Source organism: Halichoeres trimaculatus, unplaced genomic scaffold (assembly GCF_033239565.1).
Source record: "Halichoeres trimaculatus isolate MK-OKI-2021-1 unplaced genomic scaffold, fHalTri1.1 fHalTri1_scaffold_16, whole genome shotgun sequence".
NCBI classification, from domain to species: Eukaryota; Metazoa; Chordata; class Actinopteri; order Labriformes; family Labridae; genus Halichoeres; species Halichoeres trimaculatus.
This window is the reverse complement of record NW_027437194.1, coordinates 17,928,881-17,952,375: the sequence shown is the minus strand read 5'-3', so window position 1 is coordinate 17,952,375 and position 23,495 is coordinate 17,928,881. Positions and strand designations below refer to the sequence as shown.

General features: G+C 40.7%; 3 protein-coding genes across 4 annotated transcripts; all 3 read right to left on the bottom strand.

Moving 5' to 3' along the window:
* Positions 1–1,317: 1,317 nt before the first annotated feature.
* On the bottom strand, positions 1,318–8,824 carry taok3b (TAO kinase 3b). 2 transcript variants are annotated; one of them, XM_074691090.1, is made up of 9 exons: positions 8,507–8,823; positions 8,055–8,353; positions 7,234–7,470; positions 7,015–7,143; positions 6,704–6,907; positions 5,566–5,805; positions 4,558–4,770; positions 4,237–4,419; positions 1,318–3,760 (listed from the first exon to the last, which is right to left on the bottom strand). In XM_074691090.1, exons 3-9 carry the CDS (start codon positions 7,417–7,419, stop codon positions 3,599–3,601), a joined length of 1,317 nt encoding a protein of 438 aa, XP_074547191.1. In that variant the 5' UTR covers positions 7,420–7,470; positions 8,055–8,353; positions 8,507–8,823; the 3' UTR covers positions 1,318–3,598. The 2 variants fall into 2 exon arrangements, with proteins under 2 accessions (XP_074547191.1, XP_074547192.1); XM_074691091.1 differs by having other exon boundaries at positions 6,704–6,904; positions 8,055–8,824.
* A 1,506-nt stretch (positions 8,825–10,330) lies between these two features.
* On the bottom strand, positions 10,331–12,889 carry LOC141804983 (heat shock protein beta-1-like). The gene is made up of 3 exons (XM_074689637.1): positions 12,222–12,889; positions 12,055–12,118; positions 10,331–11,931 (listed from the first exon to the last, which is right to left on the bottom strand). The coding sequence occupies exons 1-3, from the start codon at positions 12,607–12,609 to the stop codon at positions 11,766–11,768; spliced, it is 618 nt and encodes a 205-aa protein (XP_074545738.1). The 5' UTR covers positions 12,610–12,889; the 3' UTR covers positions 10,331–11,765.
* A 2,254-nt stretch (positions 12,890–15,143) lies between these two features.
* LOC141805782 (sushi domain-containing protein 2-like) lies at positions 15,144–23,401 on the bottom strand. The gene is made up of 16 exons (XM_074690972.1): positions 23,341–23,401; positions 22,908–23,106; positions 22,610–22,761; positions 22,345–22,512; positions 22,086–22,260; positions 21,775–21,976; positions 21,068–21,153; positions 19,627–19,895; positions 19,406–19,540; positions 18,112–18,270; positions 17,753–18,001; positions 17,486–17,669; positions 17,258–17,352; positions 17,003–17,173; positions 15,366–15,462; positions 15,144–15,189 (listed from the first exon to the last, which is right to left on the bottom strand). The coding sequence occupies exons 1-16, from the start codon at positions 23,399–23,401 to the stop codon at positions 15,144–15,146; spliced, it is 2,448 nt and encodes an 815-aa protein (XP_074547073.1).
* Between the last annotated feature and the right edge of the window lie 94 nt (positions 23,402–23,495).

Genomic DNA, 23,495 nt, shown 5'->3' with positions numbered 1-23,495 from the left:
TTAGCATATTTGCTTTAGCAATGGTTAGTTTTGAATTCTGCAGCTGGTGCGTGGTTTTTGAGACTTAAAGTACAGAGTAGCTTAAGTTATTAAGTGTTTTGTATATTTGTTACACATGATATGCTTTGTTGTAACTCAGTTTAATTGTGCATTTCATGATTATCTGTTCAATTTTGGGAGAAAATCTATATTGGTTAAAGTACATGTTGCTGAACAGGTGTGTGTTACTTTTTGCACTAATACTCAGAGCTTGCTTTTCTACACTCCCAGTTTAGCCACTAGGGGCAGTATGCAGTATTTTTTTCAATGTTGCTCATTAATCTACAGAATGAAAGCCAGCAACAACAGGTGCTACTTTCTGTCATAATTTATGTGTGTGGGGTGTAACACTTTCAGTAACTTTCAGGCTAGCAGTAAAGCAGGCTAGAAAACAGTAACATTGGCTAAAAACAAGCTAAACACTGTTGCTAATTGGTGATGAAATGTGTTGTCTATGTCTGTGATAAAGGCTGATACTGCTCCATATTTTCTCTGTTTGTGGTATGTACAATTTCTGATATACAGGAAAGCAGTAAAGTGATAGGAAAAACTTAGATTTGATCCAGAATTGTGGGGTTCAACATTAGCCTTGAGCAGCATTTGAGAACACAAGAGATCTGACCATTTCACTTTTCACGGAAATCAAAGCTGACATGTTTTCCAACTTTTTCAAGATGACCTTTCTTTTAAGCTGATTTCAAGCCCTCACTTCATGCCACATAACTGTTAAACCACCAACTACCTCTGAAATGACTAGGGAAACTCGACACACCACATCCCCTGTCAGCACTACTACAGGTACTTCAGGCTAACCGCTCCTCTCGACACCCTCGGGGCTTTCCAGTTGCCCTTGGGGATAGTGAAAGGGGGTTGTGGTAGGTGGGGCAACTGCTGCAGATGTTTACAATTCAAGGAAACTTCAGTCTGATTCCTGCCAGTGGTTTTAATACTGGCATGTCTTGCACTATTAAATCAAGAGCTGTTATGTTAGGAAGCAGAGAAAACACTGCATGCTCTCAAACGCAACTTCCTTCTCACCTCTTGTTTCGCTTTAGGTTCCAGTTTTAAAAGTAGTCTTTGACCTGCATGTTTGTTTGTGACTTTACAGTAAATCATCACACACCCAGCAAAATATAGGTCAAAGCTGCCGTTTCACACCTAAGAAAAGCAAAAGTGAGAAGTCTGAAACCACACAAGAGAGAGCTACAAAGAAATCAAACCACATACAATGGGAAATGCACTGTCATTTGATGCAGGATGTCGATCAAGCCTCCTTTTTTCAACAGAATCTCTTTTTATTTTGTCTTTGAACTGCACAGGAAATGGTGAATAAGGTTGTTTAGGAAAGTCCCCTTTTATTCTAACTAAATACATCTCTGTAGTAACGTAAAAGTCACACAAATTGTAAGGTTCATAACTGTTCTGAAGCTCTCAGGCAAACCTCATTCAAGCACCCCAATAGCACTTTTTATTCATGGAACCATTTGTCCACAAAGGCTTCAGTTTTATATATATGTGACCAGACAAAAGGCCGTACTGCATATGAGAAACAATTTCATCAAATTTTCAGAAAGTTTGTGAAAATGCAAAAGGCTGGAAAATCTAGAGGAGCCATTCAAAGTTCAGAACACACTCTGGTCAAACATAACAAATTCAGATTTAGGATTCTACGAGTAAAACAAGAGCATATATTGCCATCAGAAATCTCGTTGTAATTCCTCCGTTTAAAATACTTAAATTCAGGGGACGTCTTCCACCTTGCAGCCCTGTGAGGAAAACGATCAAACATTAATACAAGTTGTGGCTTTGAAATGAAAAATAAAAACAGATACAGATCCTGCCAAACATAACAGGGTTGCATTCAAGACCACCACATTAAACAATGTTTCAAAAAACTGACCCGTGATAAAATAGTATTTATTTTTTCATACATATACTTCATTTTAGAGGGTTTCACTGCATGGGGTACCCTAAATACGTCATGAGTGTTTGAAAAACTTATCAGTATTTTGACTCAAAGGGGGTCTAAGAATGTTTACATTTTGTAAAAATCAATCGTCTCTCCAAGACAGAAAACTACAAGGCTAAAGGTGGTATTAGAAATTAAGCACCAAACAATTATCTTTCCATTCAGTAGGAATGGAAACATTGTGCAACCTGTTCAATGACCATAATGAACATGGCAAAAAATATGTAAATCTGATCATTAGACACTAATTACTCAATGCAATCTGGACCCACATGTTGTTGTGTTTGCTTATAAGAAGTCTGTGGTTCCATTCACCAGCATTTATACAATCTGAGAGTCTAGTGATTCGATTTAGCAATATATTGAGCTATCGTATGACCATATCTCTATAATATAAAACAAAAACGAAGCAAGGTCTTTATCGTTAAGCTCTGTTATCAGTAATAGACCCATGTCTCTGTATGTTCTAGCTATATTCTCATGTACAAATATTCATATCAAAAGTTATACAGCACGATTCTCACCATTTTTCCTTTACAAGAACTTTGATTAGTGAACATTAAATGATTCACAAGTTTAGATGAAACCAAAAGAAAATGGTGCCGGCCTCGGTAAGTAAACAAACAAATCAAATATAGATAGAACAAACACGTAACTTAAATCTGCTTCAGGCACAACTTAAAGAAAGGCATTTGGGAAATTATCATATCAAATATGGCGCTTATGTCCAGTATCCATAGGCGTAAACGAAACAAAAGAAAAAAAAGCTTTTATTTACAAACAGCTAAAATCTCTGACAGATTCATGCTTCACTTCACAACCTGAATTTGTCCTTAAAGTGCATGCAATTATAAGCAGTTTTTACCAAGTGGGATCTTGAGTTGTGAGAAGATAAATGGGTTGATCAAGCGAACGCCAATTGATCCTACATGTCAAATGAAAGAAAAGGTAAGAACGGTTGCCTATGAAAGTGAGGGACCACAGCATACTGTCTGCATAAGCACAATATGGAGGTATGACCAAAATAAAACAATTAAGTCCGACTTTTTCCAGTGACCCCATACAGTAATATTCACATTCAGAGCATTAAATCATCAGAAGAAACTCAAATAAAGTGAATTAAAAAAAGACAAAGCAGCTTAACACCACGGGGGAGTTCGCAGCTCACATTCCACAATGTCCCTCCATGTAGCACACACATTTAGCATCATACGAACATGATGGGTTTCTACTTAAACATATCAAAGTGCCAATTTTACTAAAATTTCCTGATTTATTCATACCAAAAAGGAGGAAATGGCATGGAGGAAAGAGTCTGTTATTTTGAAACACATAAGTTTGGAGTTACATTGACTAGGTTTGAGTTTTATTGACATGTTGTTGTCTTTTGTTTGACTTTCCCCCTTCAAGTTTCAAAAAAGAAGTTCTCATTGCACGTTAACACCTAGAGTCAAAGATGCGATATCTAAGAGAGAAGAAAAGCAATAGAGAGAATAGAGTTATCCAGCTTTGTCACTGTGGATGTGGCAAAGTGTCCAACGGACGTGAGAAGCGGCACGGATATGTTGTCCTCTAGAGATAAATCCACTTTCATCTGTTGTCTTCTTTGGGGAAGTCCAGAGACCCCAGGCTGCCGAAGCCCAGGCTTCTACTTTCACTGTCAAAAGTGTTCATTTCTCTGTCCTGACGCTCCAACAAGTGCTTTATCTTTTCAGTACGTTCCTTCTGAAGGGCTGCCAGTTCCTCCTCAATCTGTAACAGAAGAATTTGACTTTAGCTAAAGCTTTACGGCACTAAATAAATGCTAGCATGCTAACAACCTCAGAAGTAGAGAAGTAGAGTTTGATGATGTTTCCACAGCATGTTACACCACTGAAAACTGACCACTCATCACTGATTTCTTTTTCCAGAACTCAACAAAAAAAGAGCTACAAATAAAGCATTTGTATGTTACTTTCATGGTTAATAAATGTCAGTATTAGCAGCTGGCCCTAGGTCATTTTTACAAAATCTAATGAGGCCCTCTTAAAAAAATGGAAACCCCAGCTTTAAGTCATTGTTGTGAGCTTTTCATGGCTGTTTCCAGCTCATATCTCTTTAACAACTAATGTTAGTGGTTGATTTTGACCTTTTTAAAGTTGAGCCCTATCATGGAGTCAGTTTTTTTCTGGCAGATCATGACATCATTTATGTAAAATGTCTTCTAACAACTTTGATCTTAAACCTACCTTCTGTTCAAGGTGCGCTCTGCGTATGGAGATCTTCTGCTCGAGTTTCTGCTGCTCTCGCTCGTGTTGGGTCTCCATCTGTGACTGGGTTTTTTTCTGGTAGGCGTCCAAGAGCTCCATCTCCTGCTTCAGCTGCTGCTTCAGAGCCTGGCACTCCGTTTCCTGCTCCGCATCTAATCGCATCTACAAAACCCAGAGACACGGTGAAGTTAACTGACACATTAGCAGCAAGCACAGGTTGGCTTTTATTTTGAAAAAGACGGGCCAATAACTTCAGCTGAGACTTGGAAAACAAACTGTGGCATTAAAGGATGTCTTTACCGCTTGTGAGGCCATCATCTCGTTGATGCTCTGCTCGTACTGCTCAGCCAAGATGGCCAGCTTGCGTGTCTGCTCCTCTTTGAGGCTCTTGAGGATGTTCTTGTGGTCGCCTTTGGGAGACACCTCAAGCTGATGGTTCCTTAGAGCCTTGTACTGCTTGTTCTGCACCTTGCAGGTGTCCTGGAACTGTTTCTTGATCTGCATCTCCAGAGTCTACAGAGTAAAATACACACTGATGTTATCATTTTGCTCTGATATTAACCCCATTTTGTTACAACTTCACTTTGACACTTAAACTTATGCAAACAAGTTTAACAAAAAAAAACCCTCAGTTTATGGATACTAAAGTGACACCCTGACATTGTTTCTCTTAAAGAGGGGTTATTGTGCTTTACCATATTTTAAGCATGGATACAAAGTAAGTAGAAACCCCTGAATCTGTCTGTAAAAGATTCACAAGAGCTTCATAAGCTCTTCACATGATTTGCTAAAATGATGAGGATCTCCAAACAGGTTATTGACTCATAGCAGAGGCAGATGTCAGACACAGAGGTCTGTCCATAGCTCTGCCCCTTCACAGGCCTCCAGGGGGCTGGCCAATCAGAGGGAAGGGGTTTAGTGGGGTGCGGGACCTTAAAGAGACAGCAGCTACAACAAAGTGTCAGACAAGAGCTGAAATAAGAGTTTTCTTGAACATCAGTGTGAGAAAAATGTGATTTTTTTTTTTTTAGATTTGAATGATTTCAAGCTTCTATGAGGGAGGAGGAACAGAATATGGCCTAAAACGAAAGCAGTACATAACCCCTCACCCCAACCCCTTTGACTGACAACACAACAATCTGTATCTGTAAAAATCCAATTTGTCCTAATGCTTCAAAAACATAAAAAGAAGACATTTGAAGTGGATTAAGACATAAAAGATAATTTATGATTGAACATAAAATATTTTTTTTACTGATGTGTTTCTGAAGAAATTGATAATTAGATATCACTTAAAGATGTCTTCACCTTGAGGTTTCTGGGCTGCTGCCGCTGCTCCAGAGTGTGTTTCCTGTGTAGCTCTCTCTGCCGCCGGCTGTTGTATTCCTCCTGGTTCTCCAGCTCCGTCTGGTGCTGCAGCCGCATGAGCTCGATCCGTAGCTTCTGCAGCATCTGCAGCTGCCTGTGCTCCATGTCCTGAGTGGACTCGTCCTGTCGGATCATCAGTGCGTGCTCCATCTCCTTCTGGGTCCTCTTCTTGTTCAGTTCCTGGAACAAGGAAACCATCAGGAGTCTGTTTAACATGGAAGATTATAACTGGATCACCCGGCATAATCCGGCGTTCCTCAGGGTGCAATGCCTGGTCCCCTTTAGTTTTACTTTTTTTGCTTTCCCAGAGGTAGTTTAGGGCTGTTTAGCCTTTATGTGACAGGACAGCTAAAGAGAAGCAGGAAACACTGCAAGAGAGAGTGGAGGAGGCCGTTCAGCAAAGGCTAAATTAAGCCAAACCAACACTCCTAGAAGCTCTTTTCCCTAACTGTGTTCTCTTACACATCTGTGTAGATGACATACTGTTATATCATCAGCAGTAAATAACAAAAATCAGTTTTGAAATACATTTTGATGCTGAGTTCAACCAGCAAATAAAGGCCTCAAAAATGTAACTGTTTTTTGAGCCACTGTTGAAAATATATAAGGAGGAATGTGATTTTTGATTTAGTATGATGTGAAGTTTACTGAGGGCCAGCATCTCAGTGCTTTCAAATACACTTTTCCTGCTATTGGTGTGTCTTTTTGTAACTCATTGAAAGTCTCAAACTGATGTTTGTTTCAGTTTCTTAATGTGGAGTTTTGCTCTTTTTTAATGTTTTGGATCAAAAAATTGTCATATTTTTTGAAAATTCTATCAAAGTATCAAAGTGCAGAAACTGTAGTTTGTGAATGACACAAAAAGTAAATGACAAAAAATTCACAAGAGTACAAATAAGTCAAAGCCTCACTGTCTGACAGTTTTGAGATAATCTCTTTGCAAGATGCCGTTGCTCAAATACCTCCTGAAAACACCAGCAGTCAGATCATCCAATATGTATTTGAAGTTTAAGAGTCTTGCCCAGACCGGGGGTTGAACCATAACCTCCTTCCTGAGACGTCTGACTGAACCACCTACCTCTCTGAGCTGCTCCTGTTCAAACTCGTGCCTCTTGATCAGACTCCGGCGTTTGAGGGCCCTGCAGCTCCGGTCGTAGACCAGCCTCTGCTGGGCCAGCAGGTGAGCCTCCTCCTCAGCCTGAGAGCGCTGCATTGTTTCTTTGTGCCTGGACAGACGCTCCTGTTTCTCCTCCTTGGGGGTACAAGGGTCCTCACCCATCTCCTAAATCAAATACAGACAGTTAGATGGTCAGGCGTGAGTATAAAGTGAAGGAAGTCCCCAGCCAGGACCAGAAACCTTCTTGCTAGAAAGTATCAGCAGATACTCACCTCCTTGATCTTATCTCTGCAAACCCTGTACTCCTTCTTCTGAGTCTCCAAGAAAGAAGTCAGCTCTTTCTTCTGCTGAGCAACTATCTGTTGCTGGATCCTCCTCTCTTCTGCTGCAACTGACTTCATCTGCAAGGAAACATTCAAAAGAATCAAACTTAACATGCAGAAGTTTGGCTTTAAATGTGTGCTTTCCCCCTCCTGCTGTCCACACCGTACCTCTTTGTCAACTTGAGCAGCGTGCCGTTTGGCAAGTCGTTCCAGCTCAATGTAAGTGTTGTTCGCATGTGTCTCCAATTCCTTCTGCAGCCGGAGCCTGTGCTCATCCATCTCAGCCTTTAGCCTGTTCTCCAGGGCGATCAGCTGCTTCTGGTGCTGCCGCCGCATGCGCTTATACCCAGACATCTGCTCCCGCAGCTCAAAGTCCTGCTCATGCTCCTGGATCTACCTGATGACCTGGGCAGGGGGGTGACAGGAAGCAGGAAGTGAAGGGTAGGGAATACTGACAAACTGATCAGGGAGTTAGTTTGCAGATTTGTGCACATGATACAGATGTTTTACAATCCTTTGTTACAAAAAATGTAAAATGTAACTCTGCAAAATGAATCTATCTTTGGAGACATGTCTGTTGAATAAGTCAGATTTTAGCACGGCCGATCTGTGGCATCAGCTGCGTGTACAATTTTCATGAGAAAAAATGCAGAAATGCAGCATTCACAACCCAAAATCTAAACTGGTCGTAGACATCAAGCTGAGATTCATACGGTAAGGATATAGATGCAACACACACACATAAAAAGCAGAGGGCAGCTGAGGATGGAAAAAATGACATCCATTAACAGGATCCGGTTGCCATGACTACAGATGTACAGCTGAGAACACAGACACCCCTTCCACTCCTCTCCTCACCCCCCGCCACCCAGCACGCGCACATACACTCACAAGCACACGCGCGCAAACACACACTAACGCGCACACACGCGCACACACAGACACGCGCGTGTTAAGCCACTCGGAGGGAAGAGTAGGGAGCTGCGTACCAAAGATGCTGATTTGATGGTGGCAATGTGTTCACAGATCTTGCAGAGGAGAGACCGGCTCTTATGAGAAGTAGGCCGCAGCTCTGGCCTGGTGTCCCTGTGCACAGCCTCATCCCTCACGCAAGCATGGTCCTGCAGGGGGGGAGGAAAAGGAGGAGATAGTGGGGCTGGGTGCTTCCCAGGCCCTCCGCACTTGCCGATTCTGCTAGAGCTGCTGTTATTGCCGAATCTCCCTGAATGCAGCACACATCCAGCTTTAAATGCATCCTCGGTGCCCTGCTACTGGCTGCAAGTTCTTCCTACGAGAGAAAAGGACATAGCCAAACAATTGCAGGCACCACAGAGAAGGCAGCTTCAGGATGTAGACGTTTTTTTCCGGCGTCCCCCCTTTTTCCCAAAGAGGAGGAACCAAACGGCTCCGGTAGAAAGAGGGTGAATTATGCAATGCCTACCATTGATAATCGGAGAAAGATAGCAGAGGAATGTATTTTACTGCCACTCTCCTTCTCCGTTTCAAAATGCAAGAAATGGTGGGGAGGAAAAACACTTTCCCTGTGTTCCAATGATCGCATGTGGTAGCATATTTAAAAACATCAGAGTCAGATAAGGCACATCCAAACATGGTTTTCCCTCGCTTGATATGTCGCCAGATGATCCGTTTGTATTCCACTCGAATTTATGTCCTACATTTACAGCGCACTTGGTCATGGTAGGTGGTTCTGGTGCCTTCTATTCATCTCTTTCCTCTGTCCCTCTTCTACACTCCCCCTTCCTTTAAAGAGACACCGCAATACTACAGACACATCTCATGCTATCATCCCCTTTAGTCTCCAGATTTTATCATCAGTGTTGTATTTTTGAGGATGATATGTCACCCCTGTTAAGAACTAAACATCAGTTTATCTATATTGACTTATCTCATTGATGGTTCCATCATTTTATCATTTCATATCAGAAGTTATAGTGCGTATTATAATAAAGTAAATGAGAATAAAAGGCTAAGTGCTTGTAGGATACAATGGACAGGTGCACCTTGGTTAAACATATGATAACATGGTACCAAAGGCACCACCTTTAAGACATTTTGTACATTCTAGAAAATTACTAACTGGGATGAAAATAAATACATGTACGATGACTTCCATCCCAGATGTGGATACAATGGGTCTAAGTTTTGCAATGTTTCTTAGCCAAAGAAAAAAATGGAGGGAACTATGATATAAATTAACATTTCCAGATGTTTATACGTTACTGTGCAGATGTTCAAATTTCTGCATGATCATATGTTGTAGAAATCCTTAAATCTGTCTGTAAACTGCTCAAAGAGGTCTATTTAAAAGAATCTTTAGGAGACATGCTCAGGCCCAGATTAACAAAACCATCAAGTGGGCAGTAGATGCCCGCTTGATGGCCCCAGTGGTGGAGCCATGTAGTGGGTAACGAAGCTTATGGATAGAGGCACTAGAGGTTGATTTCTTCACTGGGCTCTCATCCTTTCTCAATCTATACAGTTATTGCAAATATGAAACATAACTCCTCCATCATTTTGTTTAAACTTGGGCCCTCTCTTTGAGAACATGCCTCAAGTGGTCAGTCTTGGAACTGCAGTTTTGGCTACTTTAAACTGTTGTAAGATCTTGTAAGACAGAATGACGACAGGAGGTGTTGGGGCGCTTTCTGATGTTCTATGGACTCGAGCTGGACAACATGCCAACCTCTCCTGTCTTGTAGAAAGTCCTCCTTCCAAGTAGTCAGAGAGGCACCACTGAAGACCTGAATATGATGTATCATGTTCTGGAGAGGGTTATATGATTACAAGACTACACCTCTGCAGCTACACCAGTGTGTGGACATATTTAACTTGTCTAAAAACTAAATTTATTGTTTGTTTGTTTTTTTGTTCTACTTAATAAAAAATTCACATCATTTTGCTGTTATAAATCTTTAATGAACTTATTGACAGAGTAAAAATAGTTTTTTTTTTAACCTTTAAATGCAATACTTGGGTAAAGCACTAGATGTCACTGATGACCTTCGAGTGGCTTACATGAGCTCAGCTTCATATCTGACTCTCTAAACTGCAGCAGCCACTAAATTCAAAACAAACTCTTTTGGTACAATAATCTTAACTATTTCTAAAAATAAAAATAATAAAAAAAAATAAAAAAAAATAAACACAAACTGTAAACTAATCAGGTGCTCTCTTGAACCATTTGACCAAAGTTTTGGGTTAAAGGAGGACATTTTTATGCAGATCCAGTAATAAAACACAGCAATGAAAATGTAGCTTTATTTAACCAATCTGCTTAACCGCTCAACCACCACAATTTCAGATATACAGCCTTTTAATCACACAAAAACAACCACAAAAATCTGTCATGGTGATTAATTTTTACTACATTGCTGTGTTACACAAACAAAATTACTTTTAATATACATTCCTGTTCTTGCTATGGATTAAGAGATGTTTTGATATCAATAATAAGATAATTATCTTGTAGTAGTGCTTTAAATGTCCATTCATGGCCATTACTGTCAACTATTACAGTCCACTAGTTCATGCGAGGACACACTTTACCATTTGGGTTGTGTTTCTACATGAAGACGTTAAAAGTGCATGCACAAGTGTTTAAGATATTGTTAGAAAAAGACAACCATGCCTATCAATGGATCAGTGATGAATGAATATAACACTGTCTGTCATGAAGTTAGTTAAATTGATCAGTAATTTGTCAGTATTTACCAAAACTTTTTAGCATGAAAACTTTTTACCATCGACTGTAAACAAAGGCAGACAACATGAATCCAACTCCTCCTGATGTACAAAAGTAAAGCCAAAATAACAGCATTTCCCACCTCAATGATGAGCCTGTCCTCACTCATTTTGGACAGTACGACCTTAAAACTGTTGACTCCTGGTCTGGCTCTGCTCATTATATTGGGGGGAGGGGGTCTGTTGTTGTTGTTGTTGTTGTTGTTGTTTTTTGTTTTTTTTTTTTGTTATTGTTGTAGTTAAATTGAAAATGATCTGATGTTGGTTGTTTTATTTTGAAAGTGGTTTCAGTGCCTGACTTCCTGTTCCTGCTCAAGCTGCTCTGTGCATTTTGATGCATCACTGTATATCTGACCTGAGGGCTCCAACCTCGCGTAGCTGAGACCCAGCTGGAACACACTCAAGCTGGTCCAGTCTGAGTTTACGCACTGCCCAGAATGGACACCTATCAGATCTGGTGCTGTGGTGAAGCTGAGTAGATCTGCCCATTATCAACAATTATTTGAAGCCATGATCCTTTTCTAAACCAGATACTATACTATTAGGACTGTGTACTGATTTGGAAAAAAAAAGGATTTAATATTGGGGAAAAAAGAGAAAAATCTGCAGGATGCCAAAAATAGTAAGGTTTCCAACTGAAACAATGCCTTTAAAAACTTATTGGCACTGAATTTTGATTTTATACTTAGACCCCTGCCCTTTCAGACTTTATAACTTACACTGCAGCTGGCCAGCAGGGGGAGCTCCGAATGTTTTGGTTTCACTTTTGGGGGGTGGTTATGTCACCTATCTTTTTACACAGTCTTACAGTGAATCTCATTTACTGCACTACAATGAATAATTATCTCTTCTCATGTCAAAGCTCACAAACCAATGAGTGACACACAATGTTAGTTACACGTGACTACATGCGTCAGATCCAGAGAGTCAAATCCAGCTCACTGGTGTCCCTTTTCATCCTCTTGCGTCTGCGTTTGAACCGGGACGACGATCTCCTCGGCTGTGTCGCTGAACGACGTCCCCGGGGTCGGGGCCTCCACGGAGAGAACTCCATCGCTGGAGAGGGAGGAGCTGATGTGCTGCAGGTCCACTCCTTGTGGCAGTCTTGGAGACATTAAGAAGAGGTTGGGTCTCATGTAGGAAACTTAGATTGCAACCTTCAGGTGTTTTATGTTTTACTCAGAGGTTGTATTTAATCTCAGAGATCTGAGTTTTGAGAAACCTTACTTGTATTTCCGAGTGAAGCATCTTGAGACTGATCCATGTGTATCCTGTTTTTCCTGGTGGTTCCCTAAAAGAAAGATATAAGCTATGTTATTTGTACAAAGTTCAGTTACCTGTTCATTAACTTGTTTAACCTTTATGAAAACCTCAAACAGACATGTGCAGCGTACCTAGTATGAGCAGGTATCCATCCTTGGTTGTGATGGTGATTTCCTCCGGAGTGTAGTGATTAGCATCCAGGTTAATCCTCCAGCTGTCCTGCCCTGTCTGGATCTCTGGCACTCCACCCGTCAGGTTCCTCACAGTCTTCGGATTGACCGAAGGATGCTGAGCATTTAACGGAGGCAGAAGAGGAGTCTGTGCGTTCCCTGGCCAAGAGAAAGTCCCCAGCCTTCTCTTCGCCCACTCCAACCAGTCCAGATCAGACGAGTCAAGGAAGGGAGGGAGGCCAAAATCCTGTGCAAATATGCGGCTTGGTTGGGTCCAGTTCGGGAAAGGGTCCCATCTTACATCCCGGCGAAAAATAGGACGGGGTAGTATTTTATTTTGGTCGCTCATGTCCAAAAAACAAGCTCAAAATGAGGGAGAAGGATGCAGAAAGTGTGAGCTTGAAGCTCCACCCGCACAAATAAGACTGAATTTATGACCTGGACTGAAAACAAAAGGCAGAAACAGAGAGAAGAGCTCTACTCCTGCACTTTATATACCCTCTGATTCATTTCAACACTGGCCCGGTATTAGGTGTGATCTAAGGGGTGAGAATGAGCTGTGCTGTTGCCCCTCGGTTGCCCCAGGACTTGGAGAGCATCATGTTAATTATTTGTATTTATATCTCTAGAGAGTCTGTGGCAAGTTGTTGTTGAGTGACTCTGGGGGTAACAAGGAGACAGCTTATTCAGCCCTGGCCTCTGCAGTCTCGTCACATACTGGCGCCCTTTGTGCACAGAAATCACAGCCTTGTGTTGTGTGAGGGAACAGCCAGGACAGGACATTCAGCAACGCTGTAAACAACAGAGTGACTCCCAGTTTCTAAAGAAAGGGCTGAAGACAAAAACTAAGGCCAAACAACATGGTCATGTGATATGTCTGCAGGGTGGAATAAAACATTTAAGAAGTGTTTACGTTGAAAAGAAAGTCTCTCACTGAGAGACTGATGGGGTCAAGGCTCAGTGAGGAATCTAACATGGTGCTATGACCTTGTGTGTTATGTTCTACAAGTTATGACCCCAGCTTTGGAGTCATAAATCAACTCACCCTCTATGATGTCCATCAGATAGGAATGATATTGATCAACAAGACATCTCATCGGTGTACTGTTACTGTTAGACAATGATTACATCACTTAATGTAATTCTAGTGCTAAACATGGCTCATAAGGTAAAAAAAATTCACCTGCATTAAAACTACAGTAAAGAGTTCTTTAGATAGCTATAAAAGACTGAAAAATAACAGATATACTTCTATATGAACAACGGTAAATGACGCTTTTAGTTTCATGGATGAAAATTTCTAACTGTAATCTGTAATGTCTTTTGTGTTTGTGTAAGTCTACAGCCCTGTTTCCACCAAACGGTTCAGCTCAGTTCAGCTCGTCTCAGTACGGCACACATTTTGTGGCGTCTCTACTGACGAATCTCGGGACAGATCCCCAAATAACCAATATTAAACTTCCCACTTTTTGCTACCCTTTTGTTGGGGTGTCAGACATACCAGTTCAACACTAGAAGGTGGAGCTACAACACTGCAGACCATTGATTGGTCGAAAGAATCGTCACTCACCTGCAAAAGCAGCTGCTGTGTATCTCCTCTCTGAAACAAAGCTTGATGGTTGGTTGTGGAAACGCAAACAGAATCAGGCTTTACAGATCCAACCCATACCAAACTGTACTTATATATTCCAGACTGATTGGTGGAAATGGGGCAAAACCCCCATCCAGGGTCGGGCCGGGGTACACCCAGGACAGTTCACCAGCCAATCACATGGATAACCATTCACATCTGTGGGCGTGATTTAGAGTGATGAGCATGGACTAAGAGAGGAAGTAAAAATACATGGATAACATGTAAACTTCACCTGAACCTTCTTACCTGGGCCACCTACTCTAGGGCTTGCCTCAATCTAAACCCTAGGCCAGTGGTTCTCAAACTGGGGTCAAAGGACCCCCAGGGATCCACAAGCCACAGCTTGGGGGTCCTTGGAATAATTCAAAAACTATTAAATAAGTGTGCTATATAATTTCAATAAGTATTCTGTGGTTGAAGGGGGCTCAGAGTACATTATTTCATAGTAGTAGTATAATGCTAACTGCTGTTATGATAGCGAGGGGGTCCTTGGAAAAATGTCTCACCTGAAAAGGGTCCATGGTCTGAAAAAGTTTGAGAAACCCTGCCCTTGGCTATGTAAGTACCACACATCTTCTCAATTCCTGTATGGTCATAAACAGACAAAATTCATGATATCTAACTACTGTAAATTTAGCAGCTATGCTAACAAAGCTGTATGTGCTAAGTTTTTGTGACAGAATAAGATTGGCAGTTCAACCAGAATAACGCTAGCATTTTTAATCATTTATTTAAAAGCATGGGACAACTGTTAACTATTATCTGTACGCATTTTTGCCAGAAAATAGAAGAAACTCTTTAAATTTAGAAGTTTCTCTACACTTTACTGTGTGAGTATAAAAAGTATACTTATTATGGTCCATTAATATAAATAAAGCAGCAGAGGACGCTTTTAGTACAACTTTGCTCTCCAAAAGAGTGCAATTTTAAAACAAAAAAAATGAAATGCAAGTTTTTGACATAACAGTACCTGACATAATGACAGCTCTATGTTCAATAGTAATACATTTTTAATCTTATGTATAATTTTACAAACAAGAATGGAGTGTTTGGGCACTTACAGGTGAGTTTTACCTCTGACAGGAGTGACATTACTTTGAGCTGACTCAACCGACCAAATGTATCTGATTCTGCTTTGCTTTTCAAGGTTTATATCACTGAGTGGCTTCAACCAAGCATGCATTTCTTTTACTTTTCGTTGTGGTTGTTGAAGATTTAACTGTGTAGAAAACGTCAGTTCAGAAGGGTTGTTAGAAAGCCTCAGCTTTCTCATCTTCCTCAGACCTTCTGGATTTTCTAAAAATAAACATATAAAAGAAGTCAAAACCTTTGCTTTAAGTCATTCATGGAAAATAACATGTTTCCATTTTTTCTTTCTTTTTCTTTCTTTCTTTCTTTCTTTCTTTCTTTCTTTCTTTCTTTCTTTCTTTCTTTCTTTTAAATAAAAATGAGAATTGACTGAAAACACTCGCCTTTTTTGTTTCCTGGAATGAAGTATGATGGATGTTATGATCACAACCAGGGTTAGAGCTCCAAGAACTGAACCAGCAATAACTCCTGCTGTATTAACTAAAAAAAAAAAAACAAGGCTTCTTATAAAAGGCACAAAACAGAGGAGTGTGTTTTCTTTTTTGTCTTCATGCAATGATTCTGTGAAGAAGAGAGAAAACATGCAACAAAGGTCCTGAGCAGGTGGGGTGCGGCCTGTAACACAGTTACTGACTCTTTATTCTTGAACTGTGAGAGTGGCATGAATTCTCACCTTTTTTTTTTTTTTTTTTTTTTTTTTTTTGGGGGGGGGGGGGGGGGGGGGGGTAATTTCTCGTCACCAAGTGTCATCAAACAAACTTGATGAAATAAAAGCTTCATACCAGATAATAAGTAATCTGTTTTCTGAAGTGTTATGTGCCGCATAAACATCAGCAAACTCTGCTTCTTCTTAAAGAAAATGTTCTCCATTAGGGGGCGATATGGGGAAACATGTCAGGATTTTTAAGTTGCAGGATCAGGATCTGGATTTTATTAGAATTTTTCTCATATTCTGACTATTTTTGACCCTCAAACAACTTTTTTAGCCCCAAATGTTTCTGTGGCTAAATACAGTCATATAAAGATGTCGGATGTATGAATTGTTGAGTCTCTGCAGAACGTACAGAGCTTTAGCTTTTTACAAGAATTCTGTGCACAGTCCAGATGTAGGTTTGCAAGACATTACTAGATATACTTTGTTTTGTGGTTTTGTATGTGCACAGAAAATGTCAATTCACACATATTAAAAATATGAGTAATTTCACTGCCATAGTTAATACTTTGTAAGCTAGAAGCTGGGGTTGTATGAAAATGGCCCTCAGGCAACGAGTGGCCCCTATTTCTAACTTTGGATAGGTCTGATTTAACCCTAATAAATACAAAAACTCCTGGATCAGCAGGCTTGAATGAAAGGTGCTTGTCCTCTAAGACAGGGGTGGCCAACCTGTAGCTCGCAAGCCGCATGTGGCTCTTTGCCTTTCAGTGTGTGGCTCTTTGATCCATTCCTAAAAAACATACATAGATCTATATATTTTTATGAGTAGTATTGTGCTGATCAATCTAAAATATTGATATACTGATGCCTACTTTGAGATCAGTATTGATTAATACTTGGGTGATGAGAATGATACTTAAGTTTCGGTTTCTCTTCTCTACATGTGCTCCTCTCAATCGCTTATGTGCTCATAGCTATCTATCTTGATAGATAGATAGGTGGAAATGTATTACTTTTCATTTTATGTCATTTTGTTTTTGTATGAGAGGAAGTGTGTGTGTGAGACCACGTGTGTAATGTGGCTCTCTGTAGTACCACCGTAATTTTTGTAGCACTTGGTCTCTGACTGGTTGGCCACCCCTGCTCTAAGAAATTCTCTCTCGGGTAAATACTTATGGTAGAATGAGAAATTTAAGAGCTGATTCAATTAATCAAATTTTACACTCAAAGTCACACACACACACACACACACACACACACACACACACACACACACACACACACACACACACACACACATCAGTCACTGCTGATTCGTAAGGATCAGAATCACAGGTGAAGGGTGATTTCATCGTTTATTCATACTGCAGACAGTCGATCCTCCAGACCACTGGCCGTTCTCCTGGCACACACGCTCTGTGGATCCTGACAGGATGTAGCCTTTGTTGCAGGAAAGCTGCACCTTGGCTCCTTGTAGGTATGTGGTCCCCTTTTTCATCCCATTGTCGGGTGGAGCCAGCCACCCACAGGACACCACTGCACGGAAGAGCAATGACAGACATTAAAACACAAGAAAAAGATGAACATGACCATCGGAGGAAGCTTTCCTCATCCACTCACCTGGCTTTAGGTCCTCGGTGAGAGAAATGTGACTTTGGAAAGACACTCTGGTTGCATTTCCCATCCTGGGACTACGACCCACCAGAATATCAAACCTACAGGTCGGAGTACACAATAAAAGTCACTATACTCTACATCCTACACGTCCCATATCTTTGAAGTGATGACACTGATGATACTTTGTGCTAACTTTGCGCATAAAGATAAAAGCATATTTTCTCCTCACACCTGCAGAACTGTGCACCCTCTCCAGAGCAGATCTCTGACGCCTGATTGGCTAATGGATCATCTGGATTCTCAGGGGCAGTAAAAACTGGAATAAAGTTTAAGTCGTGTCTGGGTCCAGAGTAGTACTGCTCCAAAAGATATTCAGAGTCATATGTGAACAAAGCTGAGTCGTTGAAGACAGCCCCTGGAAGACATGACCCAAAACATACTCTTAGTAAACAGAAATGAGTGAAGGGTGTTTCATCAAACCTATTAACATTTTCTTACAGCCAGCTCCAAAGCTGAAAAGCTCAGAGGGATCTTTGCTGTCCTGCACAAGGACCCCAGAGCTGAGTGTGAGGTCGTCAGCAGGGTCCCCGTTCATCCGTCCCAACAGTCCCATAGACTGGTTTCTGAACTCTTCGGGCAGTAGCACGGTGGTGGTCATGGTTTCCTCTCTCAGCCGCACTTCAACGCTGGCCCCAGAGGGAAACATCACGGTCACATTTGTTGGTGTTGGAGAAAACACGAAGACACCTGACAGGAGGATTAAGAAAAACCTGACATGACAGCTCAATCTGGAGAGCCTGGATGAAGATTTTCTCAGTAACTCTAAAGCTGTTGAGTGAGGAGAATCATGTCCTCACCATGCAGGTCCATCCAGCTCTGCTCGGCAAATGAGATGCTTTTCTGATTCTGCAGAAGTTCAAGGCCATTATGACCGCTGACCAGCCGCACCTCAATGATGTCAGAGTTTGCTTCTTGCATGGCAACAGATGAAAGCTTGGTGGCTTTTATGGAGGTTTCTGAGAGCAAGAGGAAAAGGGGAATATTAAAGATTATAATTGTAAAGGAACAGGTGTGTCCTGACTTTCTGGACTGGGACAGTCCAAACAAAAAAAACATGCAAACTACATTGATTTGATATTTGTTTCAGCTTTTTTTATTTACTTCAAGATAAGATGTTATTATCTCACACACTAAAGAGTCTTTTGTTTCAGTTTTTTCCACGGAGATTGCCACAGCAAATCACTAATTTTTCAATTTGGCACACAGTTTTGTTTTTTTGATTTTTTGTCTTATGATGGATGCCCTTTGTTTGATGTGTAAGCATGTGAATGATGGACCCGAGATTAAACCCCCAACCTTCAGATTGCATGACACCAGCTCTACCACTGAGCCTCAGCAGCCCTGCACCATATTCAAAAGAATACACTGCAAAAACGGAAATTGAAGCATGTGTTGGTGTCTTAATTTAAAAAAAATGTCTTACTGACTTAATATGAGCTACATTCATCTGACAAGTCCAGAAAAATCTTTTTATTACAAGATTTTTAAAGACAAAAAAAGATGCTGGATTGCTTGTAGAGAGTAAAGTTTAGTTTCTTGAAGTAAAACACTGTTTTTATTTCAGGAAACTTGACAGGCAAATTCATGTTATCCCATTTTTACTAAAAAAAAAAAAAAAAAAAAAAAAAAGAAAACAAAGAAAGAAAAACTTGCTGTGTCTTCAGTTTTTGGCGTGTGCACAGATGGAGTTGTCATTTTTACACCCAGTACCCTCTTCTTGTTAAATTAACTTGAGCCCACCCAGTGGGTGTGTTGTCAGATGAAACTAACTCCAAGGTCAAATGACCGGGCTTGACGACAGAACTGTTTCCTCCCTTGTTGGCTTAAAGAGGAATGAGATCAGATAATCTGATTGGTTTGATTTATGTTAGACCCACAACTAATTAAACATTCACAAACTGTTTTTATCCCATATCTCGGGGTCATAGGAGGGGCTGAAGCCTATCCCAGCTGCCATTGGGCAAGAAGTGGATGCACTTTGGACAAGTCACCATCCTGCCCCGGGGCTACTAATAATCCATCAAACATGTCTTTAACTGGTGATAGACAAACCACAAAACATCCAAAGTCCAGATATTTTCATTATCTCACCGTTCACCGGCTCTGTTCGTCCCTGGATCACCAGATGCTTCTCCTCTGAATACACCAAAGTGTACTCTCCTTTCCCGTTGAAGGAGTAGCTGACCCCATCAAATGTTATAAAGTGGGGATCTCCAAACACCACAGCTGGTATAACAAAGACATACTCAGTGTTTGAAACCAGGAATGATCTTATAAAACCATATAAACCTTTGACTGCATAATCCTCTAACCTGAGCTGGGTGTCTGGTAGCGCCTGCAGTCGCTGGACGGCCGGTGTTTGAAGTAGTAGTGGCAGTTGTCAGACCAGAGGCAGCAGTAGTAGAAGCTGAGGACGTCGTAGACCCAGTGGGACTGTCCAGGGATTCGAGGAGGTTTCTTGAACGGAGGGGATCCCCAGTCGTGGGCTCGGTCTGGAGTGCTGCCCCCGATTGAGTCTGCTGTGAGGACCTGAGCTCCGGTGCTGTCGTAGCAGCACTGTTGTCCTGCTGCATACTTTGGGCTGTGAGTAATAGACATTTTTTTGTTTTCATTCAAACTACTGAAATTACTTTAATGACAGTCTTCATGTTGAAGAAAACCGTTTAAGGAGGGCTTTATGACTTATACCTCAGCCAGCCAGTAGAGGGAGCTTGAAATGTATTGGCTTCAGCTAATGTCATCTCGTTCAACTATTCACAACATCTGTGCTCTCAACAAAAGCATCAAGTCAGACCTGTTGCATTTGTTTTTTCATCATACCTTTTTTTTACAACTGGTTGACAGTGATGTGATGCACCATCGTGAAAAAAATGACAGAAGAAAATCAAAGAAGACAAAGTTTTAAGTGCTGGTTGTTTATGGCTGTACTCAGGTCTTATCTGCAGCAGGGCAGTAAAACAGGTGTGACTGATCCATTCCAAGGAGGAGTTTTCTGCTACTACTTACTGTCAGGGTGAGGTAGCACGGGCTGGTCAACAAGGTCAAATGAGTGCAGATAAAAATCGAGTAAAAGAATATAAAAGCCTACAGATAGTAAATATAAATGTTTCTCTCTGCATGTATTTTCAATAGAAAGATAGAAAGCTGTCTTGTGGTTTCTGCATACATTTTTTTGTATTTTAATCTGTTTTTGACTTTTTTTTATTCGGTGTAGATTAACCCTGTGTGCCCTGTTCCTTGGTGTTGTCAAAAGTTGTCCTTGTGTCTTTTTGTTTATTAGTGATCTATATTTTATGTTGTGTTTAATGTTTTCACTTGTGTTTGTTTGGTTTGATTTTTATTTATAATACAAATATATTGTTGAATTGAATACAACATTTTTTTATTTGCAAATATTTACATTTTTGAACAAATATATGTCACATATGTCAAAGGGTGACACAAAAGTTATTCCAGCAAATTAGAAAAAGTGGATGGTGTTTTTTTTAATATATCTATGAAAAATGAATTTAACTTTAAGTTTGAGTTTGTTTGGTCACCATGTTAAAAAAGCAATCTCCAGTGAATCAGTCATTTTACTATGGCCTGTTTTTTATTTTTATTTTTTATTTTTTTTACTTTGCAGCCGGCCCCTGGTGGACATTCACAGAACTGCATTTTTCTCCCCTGCAACAGTTTTTTTTTTTTTCCAACACCAGAGGACTCCAACATGGTTTTTACTATATTCAAAGGTCAGGAGGGTTAAGGACTCACCTTGCTTGTATGGCTCGTACACAGTGAACACTCCCCGGATGATAGGTGCACACACTCCCTTTCTCGATATCACAGCCATAGTCAGTCTGGGAAGAGATACAACAAGTGTACATAGCTTAACTTCTTAAGTTGTAAAAACACTGATGGATTCAGATTTCTAAGCCAAACATGGAACAAACTTTGTAGCAGTGTGACAAATCTGAGAGATTTCTAGTTCAGAGGTTGAATTAAAACTCTAAAAGACAACTGCTCAGTTTTTGAGTCTGCATATAAAAGCATTACAAAGAATACGCTTCCAGCTGAGTCCCCAAAAAAACACAGATTCAGTAGCTGTGAGCATTAAGTCTGAGAAAGTCTGCTCTTGTAATAATTACAGTGATGGGAGGCAACACATGACCCTAAACTGATAAGCAGGGAGCATAAGTGTGAGGCTGCCTCCTCTGACAACTACCATAAACAAACAAATCATTGAGTAGGTTTACCCAGCACACTAGATTGAGTTTACAAAATGTTATGACATCTGGTTGTGTAATAATGAGGAGTTTGTACTTGTGTTTGGGTATGTGACTGCTTTTATATGTTTATGTTCATTTGCCGTGATGTGATTCAGATAACTCTCAATTCAGCAGACATTTTAAAATCAATAATTGAAATTGCTGTTTCATTTATATGCTTATAAACCGAACAGTGCTCCTCCCAAGACTTACATGAAACCTTCCTGTGTCCGCTCGAGCCTGAGCTAGAGTGCAGGGGCAGTCGATGATCTCACTCAGAAAGTTAGGCAGCTTAGTTTCCAACGCGTCCCAAGCTAAACATTTGTTCAAGGCCCAGGACTGAGAGTGTTGCCTGAATTGCTCCTCCAGATGCCAGGCCAGAGCGTGATCCTCAGACCATGCAGCTTGTACATTCCTGGAAGAAATGAAAGAGACACATTTTGAACACACAGAAAAAAAAAACTATTGTTGGTAACTATTAAACATAAGGATTTTTGAGGGCTACAGGAAGTGTTTGTACACACCACATGCCATCAGTGTTGGTGCTGGGGCTGACACGTAAAGATCCAAGCTCCCAACTGGAAAACTCTTTTTCTGCTGGTTTGGGCAGGAAGCTAAAAGAGCCATTGTTGGGATGATCCTTCACAAGTGAGTACAGATAGGCCCACTCCCCCTGCCAGGTGTCTGTGTAGGGCTGTCCTGTAGAAACATATTTCACATGTCTCATTTTTTTACTTCATTAATTGTCCTGTGACATAAATGGAATAAAAACACCTCCCTCACCTGTCTCCCTGTATCCCCACAGCTCGATGTTGACCCTATCTGCTCTGACCAGAGAGGTATTCCAGGTCATCTCCAGAGTGCCACCAACATCAGGTGTGCCATAGTACTGCCACTTCGTTGAGTTCACCAGTATGGCTTTAAACTTGGAGTCTAACTTTCCAGTGTGAACTACAACAAATGAGAGAAAAAGAAACCAAAAATTAACTTTATTTTAAATTCAAGTTTAAAAAAAAGTGGGATATGTAGAAACCTGACATCATTGTACCTGAGAGCCAGGATCCAACTCTGCTGAATGTTGTGCCATTATCAGAGGAAACTTGAAAAGGGACCCATCCTGTTTCATACAGCAGCGGGGAGATACAATGGCCTCTACCGTCGTCATCCACATACCCCAGAGTGTCAATACTATCCTTAAACCTGCCGTTACAACAAAAAATAAGAATTTCCCATACTTGATTCTCTTTCTAATTTATTCTTGCTTTGTGTCCAATCACTGTCAGCAAAGTCATTCTCAGTTGTACTTCATAAAAAGTGTAAAACTGGGATGATTAAAGCAGTCTTACCTGCATACGATTGTTGCATTTATTTTAAAACTTGCACCAAGAAGCATAAAATCTGTCCCTCCCAGAATGGACCCAGAGTATGGCAGGGTATCCACACAGTACTCTTTGTAGTCTGCACAGCAGGTCCTCAGAGACGTACACGTTGAGTGGCATGAACATGTGGCAAATTTTTCCCCACATTTCCTTTCACAGGACTGTCCTGTCCCGAAACAAACAAAAAGAAATCAGTGTGGAGTCTGTGGTATTCAAATGATACACTAAGAATCATAATTACTGCGGTTTGTTAGTGTTGTTGCGTCATTTACTGGCATGACAACAAATTAATTTTTAACTTTTTGACTGCTTTAATGTAATCATAGCACAAAGACTATTCATTTAAAACGTGTTGTTTTTTGGTTTTGTTTTCTTTAAGTTTTAATAGTTGAGTACTTACCAAATGTGCTGCAGCAAAATGAAACCAGAAGGACAAATAACACTGTTGTGAATCGCTCCATCTCGGCCTCTCTGTACCTACTTTAACATTTCTTCCAGCTCTATATACTCAGCATGTAAACCTTGGCCCTTCAATCACTGCCAAACCTCTATGTA